The sequence below is a fragment of the Sprattus sprattus genome, assembly GCF_963457725.1.
Source record: "Sprattus sprattus genome assembly, chromosome: 13".
Taxonomy (NCBI): domain Eukaryota; kingdom Metazoa; phylum Chordata; class Actinopteri; order Clupeiformes; family Clupeidae; genus Sprattus; species Sprattus sprattus.
In genome coordinates, this window is record NC_137911.1 from 15,818,129 (window position 1) to 15,827,722 (window position 9,594).

Below are 9,594 nucleotides of genomic sequence, written 5' to 3' on the forward strand. Positions count from 1 at the left end.
CACACACACACACACACTCTTTCTCTGTCACACACAAATGCACACGCTCTCTGGGAGGAAATGATCAGTGGACAGTTGTCAGGAGATAACTGTGCAGCATCTATGTGGATATCTTTGCATGTATGTGTGTGTGTGTGTGTGTGTGTGTGTGTGTGTGTGTGTGTGTGTGTGTGTGTGTGTGTGTGTGTGTGTGTGTGTGTGTGCGTGTGTGTGTGTGTGTACCTCTCTGTGTGTATGTGTGACTGTTTGTGTATGTGTGCGTTTACACAGGAAAGACAGAAAGAGTGCATAAATGTGAGCCTTAGAGTGTGCTTATGAATGTGTGTGTAATATTGTACCTCAAATTGTTTGTATATTACATGCAGACTATATTTACACTCTTTGCAGTCTATATGTATACATGTATATTGCATGATATGGCATCTTTTAACAAGCTCAAATAGGCTACAATACAATTATCACTGCCTAATTAGAGTTAGGAGTACATATATTGAGAAAAACTCCTCTCAAATAAGCCACCTCGGGTTTTAACAGAATAAAACTGCCACTAAGCTACTGCCGAAACACTATTGGGAAAACACATCGATAAATAATAGAAATTATAAATCTCATACCGGCAGACTGCTGATGAAGGCGGAGGCAGTTGGTGCATACGGTGCGTAATGTCCATAGGCTGGGAACATAACATCCAAACAACTCATGATCACCTTCGTCTTCTCCCTCGGGCTACAAGTGCCGCGCTCGCTCGTGTTAAAGAAGTAAACGAGCGCGGGACAACATTCCGGTTGCAACGAAGCGCCAGAGTTCGGTCAATCAGTGCGCCACGAACAAGCGCGCGGGTCGGAGTTACTACTGCGCGCGACGACAGCTGCGCAGGGCAGACAGAGAGAGAGAGGGAGAGAGGTTTATAGCGGAGAATGACAAACAAGATTGTTCTTTACATGTCAACCCCTCCCACCGCTCCTCGTAGACTCCCTCTGACAACTCCAGCATGCGGCTGTAGTACAAACATGTCATGAAACTTTATTTACTGAAAAGGCTTTTCATGTACATTTCTGTGTGTTATCCTAATGGAAGTGAACCACCCCAGGAATGTGTTCCTTATGCACAGTTATTAGCAGATACAAGACATCTGATCTTTCTGTCACCACATTTCACACATGATGGGGTTCATTTCATGATCTCATATTTAAGAAGAAAGATATTTCAATGATTTTGTTCAGCAGTTCCACACATTTTTGCCAAATATTTCAGTTTAAGGGGTCAAACCATGGTTTAAAACTTGTGAAGTCAAAAGGAGCACCAGTGCATTGACTTAAAGGAGTAAAGTCATTTTAACTCTTGGGCGGATTCTCAGGGTGACACGTTTGTGTGAACTATAGAGTGCATACACTGACCACACCAGCACTAGAGGACAGGGGGGAAAAAGCACAAATCTATGTCAAATTATCATCCAGCGGTTACACATGTAAACCCTCGACTGTGCTACAAAACATTGCGTGTCTTTCTAGTTAACATTCATTGTGATTAAGTTTACTGCCAGACACACTTATCACTACAGATTAGAGGTCTTCAAGGCAGAATGCTCACTATGAAAACGGACTCCTCGGTTTTGAGAGGCTGCTCTAAGCCAGCATGCCAGTCTTTTTGACAGACACTCTAGAACGCCAGATAGAATTGTGTAGAATATTTGCAGAATTCCATCTACTGGTGTCACATAAGGTGGAATGTCTCTGATGTCTGGTTGTAGGCCTAGCACAGGGGATGTTAGCCTGGACTACACTGGACAGCATCGACCAGAAAGCAACCTCATTTTCTCTCAAATGGATTCTCAAGAGCAGAAAGCTTTTTTATTTTGTATTTATTTCACCTTTATTTTATTATTGTTGTATTTTATTAATGCTAATGACGCTGCTATTGAAGGCCTACTCAATGGATCATGTCAATCAAAACAGATAAATTGTGCATGTATAGTCTGTATCAGTCTATGTTAAGGTTTTTCTTCTGTATTGGGGTGTTGTTTGCTGGTTCATTGGTCGGAGTTGAGCTGGTGGGGTGTGTTGGACTGTGCGCCTGAAGGGAGTGGGGGGGGGTGTATGTGTGTGTGTGTGTGTCTGTGTCTGTGTGTGTGTGTGTGTGTGTGTGTGTGTGTGTGTGTGTGTGTGTGTGTGTGTGTGTGTGTGTGTGTGTGTGTGTTAGTGTGTGTGTGTGTGTGTGTGTGTGTGTGTGTGTGTGTGTGTGCGTGCGTGCGTGCAGGAGGGGTGGTGGTTGTGGAGTGATGCAATACTGGAGGGCTCACAGTTGCAGCATGACGGACAGCTGGCCCTGACGAAACAGAGACGAGTGTGCAACAGCCACCATGAGCACATGCTCTGGCAACCACTATTTATGATCATGACACTCGCTCTCTTTCTCTATCTCCCCCTCTCTCATTCTCTTACCCCCCCCCCCCCCCCCCCATCTCTCTGTAATTCTCTCCCTCCTGCTCTCTTTCTCTCTCTCTCTCTCTCTCTCTCTCTCTCTCTCTCTCGCTCTCTCTTTCCTGTTCTCTCCCTCCCTCGCTCTCACTCACTCACTCACTCACTCCCTTCCAGTCCTCCCCAGCAACATGCAGATACCCCTTCCCCCTGCCCTTTAGTAGGACTTTGTGTCCAGTAATATTTCTTTGCCAGAGGAAGGACATATGCCTCCATGCTTGTTTATGAGTTTGCTGGTGTGTGCTACATGTCTGTCTGTCACTCCGTCTACCAGCGAGAGGCTGGAGCTGCAGCTGCAACACCTGACCCAAGAGTCACTGCTTCTGCACACTGCACACAGTGACCAAACTAGGGAAGGCAGGACAGGGGACGAGGACGAGGCAGTCCCCTAGCTGGACTAGAGTGGGGAGCCAGGAGACAGGAAGATTAAAATAAGTCTCTCTCTCTCTCTCTCTCTCTCTCTTTACTTTTTCCTCCCTGTGAGCATGTATGTTTGTGTGTGTGTGTGTGTGTGTGTGTGTGTGTGTGTGTGTGTGTGTGTGTGTGTGTGTGTGTGTGTGTGTGTGTGTGTGTGTCTGTGTGTGTGTGTGTGTGTGCGTGTGCGCATGTGTATATGCATGTGTATTTGTGTGTGTGTTTGTGTGTCCGTGCTTGCTATTTGTGAATCTGAATGCCACTGTGTGTATTTGTGTACTCACAAGCTGAGAATAAACAGAGGTTACATCATTGCCTGGTGATGACCTCTCACATCTCACCTCAAGGTCCCTCCCCCTGCCAGCCCCCAAAAATCTGCTCCTCCCCTCCCTTCCTCTCTTTGTACAGTCTCCCTCAGTCTGAGGGCAGGCCTGCGGCCTGTGACTGGGAGGCATCAAAATTTAATTGCAAGATGTCATTAATGTAAGACTGCCCTTTACTAACCTCTTATCACTGATAATGTGATAACCCTAATATTGAATATTGAATACACAGTCAGATGAGACTAATGCAGTGAGCTTTGTTGTAAATAAACACAAGCACGACACAGCGGTTGAGTCATTATGGAAGTGTGAGAGTAAGTGTGTGCGCTCTTGTTGTGTGCAGTGTGTTTGTGTTCACGAAAAAAAAATCACATCTCAGACTAAATTGTTTGTGTACTACTTGTCCACTATAGCATCTGTCATCTTGTCCTCGTGATGCGACCATGACTCCTACAGCGGCTCCAATCTCCGCAACGCCTTAGCCTAAAACAACAGTTCCTCAATGTGGTCTGCGTCTGGCTTCGCGCACAGGGGGTCAGCTTCGTTGTTTATTCTGCTCGGGTTTAGCACCAGCAAACCCCAGCGAGGGCCACACTCCACGTGAGGTGTACAGCTGCCCGGCGGCTCTACTTCACACTGCCAGCTGTCTGAAACCGTCTGACCAGGCCAGGGGATTCATCCAGCTAGCCTTACTAGCCTGCTGCTAATGATAAAGTGCTATTGGCTGCTACAAAACCCATCCAATCTGACTGTTATGCCACCAAATAAGCAAGAGCTGTCTACACCACACCACCCTACACCACACTTTTTAGCACCACTCCGCCGGCCTCTGACTGTTACATCACCCTACTAACACTACTGCTACACACTCCCAACATGAAGCATCTGCTTTACCCAATCAGACAGCTAAATGCTAAAAGTCATCTTGCTACACCACTCAAACAACTCACTACACCATCTAACCAGTGTTCTACTGCAGTACCAGCCAACTAACCTGAACTATCTGTCCCTAAAATCCAACTCCATCCAACCAGGCTGTGTACTGTGTACACCACCCAGACATACTGTACACCACCAACCAACAAGCCTCTTGCTGCTACACTGCTCAACAGGCATCTATACTGTTGAATCTGATTACAACTTGTCAGTGGCGGATCTTCCATTAGGCAAACCTAGGCAAGTGCCTAGGGCCCCAACCAAATCTGTCTTTATTAGGGGCCCCCAAATCTGACCCCCCCAGCCATTACTTAAGTAAAGTAAAAAAAAAAAACCCACACATTTCTAGTAGTAAAAAATAACAAAAAGATCAACATAACGCCGAACTAATGCCTAAATAATAATTTTCCAGCACACATGCCCCCCTCCATTGTGCATTTGACTAGTCCAGAATATGATGACGTAGTAACACGCGCAGCGCGAAATAACGTTACTTCAAACCAAAGCAGAGGGATCTGTATGCGACTCGGTGAAAATGACCCTGTACATTGGCCAGAAAAGTTTACAGACTCCAGGCATTGTTCAATTGTACAGAAAGGACCAGTGCAATTACGAGGAGATTTTCCCAAGAACAAACAGGGCAGACGCTTTACAAGCACGCACTACTATTTGAACATGAAAAATGGCGAAAAAATCCAGAGGTCCTGGCTTGTGTACAGTAAGACGAAAGACCGCGCTGTTTGTTTCTGTTGTCGGCTGTTTAGCGATTGCAATAAGCAGCGGTTCTGCACTGACGGCACGAACGACTGGAAAAATGTATCAGCCTTCCTAAAAGAACAGAGAATGGAAATTCTCATACCTCTTTCTCTCTCTCTCTCTCTCTCTCACACTTTCTCTCTCTCTCTCTCGTTTGATCTGAGTAATAAACATGTAGTCTAATTTTACCAAAGGCTGGAGAAATCTGAAACTGATTTTACTGTGGAGAGTTGAGTGGCAGTGCACTATGGGTTTATTGCGATTCTAAGAGTATTGGGATGGTTATTTGTTTTGTGTACGTGTTTCAAAAATGAGGGCCCCATGTCTATATTTTGCCTAGGGCCCCAAAATGGCTAGATCCGCCCCTGACGCTTGTTACACCACTCAAACAACTTGCCACACAACTCAAACAACTTGCTTTACCACTCAAACTGACTATACCATGACTTGCCACCCCCTGCTGCACCTGCTGAGATACCTGACCTTTCAGTGCTACCCAATCAACCTTCTTGCTCCATCCAAGCTCTTTGTACTGTCTACACCACCCCAACAACACACAACACCTATCTAGTCTGAACTGTCTACTACACCAATCAGCCAGGCTACTACAAATCACATCCGCCTATATCAAACTAACCTAATATGCCACCCCCAAACTCTCCTGAGCTTTTCAACCAGTCTTATATACCACACAAACAACAAATCTCAAAACCCCATATGGCTACACCACCTAATGTGCCCGAACCATCAAAGTCATGCAATCAACACACCCATTCAGTTTCCTGCTCCAGCCAACCACCTAGTACTGTCCAAGCCACCTTAACATGCCGATCAGCCAGCATGAACTATCTACACAGTCCAACAAGCCTAAATCATCTACACACTACATCTACAACAACCCAGCCATCTACACTACATCCACATCTCAAACATCTTGAAATGTTAAGATCTCACAACCAATATGCTACCTCACAAAACAAATAAATCACCCTCTCAGTATTACTCCATCTAACCAGCCTGTTACATCAGGCATCAATCACATCCATATCCACAACTCATTGTCTGCCAATTTTTACCAACCAGCACCCAACTGGAGTAGCCCTGCTTCTTCATGACTCCATTACACAGGGGTTAGTTTGTCCTAGTTGCGAAGGGAAACATAAGTCATAACTCACCCAGCAGTTGCATTTTCACAGGTGTGTATGTGTGCTCATGGCAAAGCATACCACAACTTAAATAGGACACAACACTCTGCTTGTGCATCTGTGCATCCTTACACATTGCATTTCCTCTAAAACATTACTTTAATCTATACGAGTTTAAGCACTGTCTTTATTTTGAACTACTGCACAAAACAAGACTTAACAAAACTGGATTGCTTAGTTAATAGTTAAGTTATTAATTAGTGTTTACAAAAAGGACTGTATGACAATTGTAGGACAATATAATCTGAAGGATATGATGAGGTGGATCTTTCTTAATGCTGTACCCGCACTGAATGTGGAAATTCTTTCTAAGGACTTACTTGTGGTTCACAAACTCACTTAAAAGCCAAAAACGTCCTTCCGCCTCTGTCTTGACAGTATTCAGCTGAAGGGGGTTCAGGGGGCATGTTGGCCACTGTTCATCATATCTCTGTTACGTAACATTCCTCAGCTCCTTCCAAGAATATTCAAGCTCTTCTGTTTCATCTGGTGGGTCTAATGTCTGTCAAAAAAAACATTTGAGATTACATGGAAAAAGACAAACTTAAACAAAATACTGGGCGAAGTGGCAACATTTTGGCTATTGAAAAAAATCTCCTTGACAAAAATAATGCATTTAGTATAATTTATGAAAGGTAAAAATATCCACACCTTAACAGTTTCCTGATTCAACGATATAAGGACATGGTCAGAATATACCTACAATATTTGTATGCGTTAAAAAAGTACATAAAAGGTTTGTACACCAAATGGTTTCCTTGTAGTCTGGATAAAAGCAGAGCAGAGCTGTTATATGTATATACTATTTCACTTTCCTATCATAGCTAGATTTTGACCTTATGATTGGGTGGGCCAGCCAAAAGACTACCCTTTCAGTGAGCACAGCCCAGGCGAGATGCATGAATAAACTACAAGGTTGCTTAAAGGATGACAGATACCCCACTTTGCCCCAGTCCCTGTTTATTAAAAGCTAACCCTCTCAAATGGATAGAATGCGAATTGACGGCATCCCAGAAGTAGCTTACGAGTGCTACATTCCCCTTGTGACACTGCCGAGACTCTCAACATTGTAGACAGACAGCTGATGTCACCCAGTCTGCGGGGGGTGGAGGGGGGCAAGGGATTGTCACCCTCACATCAAACATTCCTGCCCATGATGCATTTGGGGGCTGAGGGAGGTGGAGGAGGGGGGGTTGAGGTGGGGTGTTCTGGTCACCTCAGAGTGCCGTGAGGAGTAGTGCATCCCGCGAGACCAGGGGGGGGGGGGGGGGGTAATTCGGGAGGCGGAGGGCTGCTTGCCTGATGTTCCAAGCTGCCATGTCACATGGTCAAAGAGCGGTGATTTACAAGTGATCCAGTTCCACATCAGCCACAAGGCGAGAGGACCTCAGAATGCCTGGCATGAGAGTGAGGTCACCTCAGACTCGTTTGCACAGCCACAGGGAAGACAGAGGGCTAACTGGGGAGGTTAAGTGGAGAGTTGGGGTTGTGGCTGGAGGCTCAAAGTGGTTGGGTTTTTCTGCCTTGACCTGTTTTTTTTTGCCTATCAAACACGTCCCTCTCACTCAAAACAGCAGGACAATGGCTGTTAAAAGGGGAGGCGCGACTGAGGTTAGCGGAGAGGGGAGGCCCACTGAAACATGAGCAACTCAGTAAGGAGCTGATCACAAGAAGGTCCGCGAGAGAGACATAAATAGGAGTGATGAGAGAGTGATGCATGGAGAGAGAGAGAGAGAGAGAGAGAGAGAGAGAGATCGGGCGCGAGAGTGACTGGGAAGAAAAACACATTCAGCAATGCTGTGCAAGAGCGAGGAGGCCTGACTGTAAATGACATGACCAGAGCAGAGAGGAACTGGAACTACTGAGAGAAGAGGAGAGCAGAGGAAGCCAAGGGACTGCAGGAGTGGTGGTGCTTTGCTCCCAAGATGCAGTGTGCATGTCCTGTCCTGATATCACCAGCGCTCTGCATCCCAAACCCAAGCCCAAGCCCAAGCCCCTGTTGGGTCCTGATTTACCTACTGGTGACATCATGAAGACCACAGCTATTTTTATTGGCTGGTAAACTGCAAGATTGCACCTTCACAGTACTCCACCAGCCTTAACAAAAAACAGAAAAAAACACAATCTAGGAATGTATGGACAGCCTCTATACCGACATTCAGACTCTTTAAGATGTATCAATGCAAAAAGGGTAATTTTTGAGAGATTTAGGGTAATTATTTAAATAATCCAACCAACTGTCCTTGTCCATGCAGCTCTAAACAAAGATTATTTTTGCATGTAGCTTGTTTTGTTTTGGCACTGCAGGACAGTAATATTAACATGTTTTATATTTGTTTTGTTTTTCCATGTCATATGTTAGGGCTCTGAGAATACTTGGCCCTGGCAGAAGAGAGTGCTAACGTCATCCTGGGACTATCTCTATGTGGGCCACGCTTTCAAGATCATTGCACACTGATTTTAAATATAAGGCCCACCTGTCGGAGCTGCCTCATGATCCACTCAACCCTCCAACACCCCCACCGCACTCTACCCCAACCCATCTCCTCTCTCCACACAGGGACGAAGGGAGGGAGGGCGGATGGATGTTCTTCCTGGCCCCTTGCCCAGCAGTCTCAAGTGCTAGTCACACGTTGTTTTATCATCTACTACACAACAGATGATGTCACCTTGTGTGTGCTCTTTATACAATTAGACGGGTTGGGTCTTGAATGAAAAAAAACCTTTCACAGGTCATGAAAATCTGAGTATATTGTTTATGCGTGGGCAAACTGAAAATATGATGATGGTTATAAAAAGCATTTAATATTGACGCAACCCCATTGACCTTCCACTTCAGTGCGCCAACAATGAATTGATTAGCTACTTAACAGGCTACTCCAACAGGCTCCTGTCAGATAATGCTAACCATTATAAAGGGCTGCTTTTCTGTTTAGATATGTTTGTCTGGAAAGACAAAGAGGTAGTGTATGCACACAGTAAACTGACCTGCTAATTAAGAGGACAGGACCTCTGAAGGCTATAATGAGCTGTCGACACAATGGGCAGAGCAAAAAGGGCATAATGGCCTGGGCTCTAGCCATCAGCTGTAAGACTTTAATGAGTCTTGTAGCACCTTTTCAGGCTTTTATATATGTTAGTTTTGTTGTGTATGTTTTGTGGTGATAATGATGCTTCTGCTGCTGCTGATGATGATGATGATTATGACGATGATGATGAAGAAGAAGATTATGATGATGTGAGTAGTGGTGGTGGTAAGAATTAACAATTCAATTCAATTCAATTCAATTCAATTCAATTCAATTTTATTTGTATAGCGCCATAACAATACAATTGCCTCTCGGCGCTTAACAGAGCCCAGAGCCTGAATTCTATGCATGATTATTATTACTACTGTTACTTTTTTACGTAATACAGCCTTCTCAGAATGACTGATTGAGCTGGGGGCCTATGCAGTGTGTGTTGCCTTTTTGACACGTTGCT

General features: G+C 45.0%; 1 protein-coding gene across 1 annotated transcript in view; it reads right to left on the reverse strand.

Annotated features, from left to right (window-relative positions):
* The window catches only part of vgll2b (vestigial-like family member 2b), a 7,656-nt gene extending 6,791 nt beyond the window's left edge, over window positions 1-865 (reverse strand). Inside the window, exon 1 of the mRNA XM_080850092.1 lies at window positions 615-865. Within this exon, the coding sequence (XP_080706218.1) occupies window positions 615-701 (87 nt within the window). The 5' untranslated portion in view covers window positions 702-865. The remainder of the gene's footprint in view (window positions 1-614) is intronic.
* Between the last annotated feature and the right edge of the window lie 8,729 nt (window positions 866-9,594).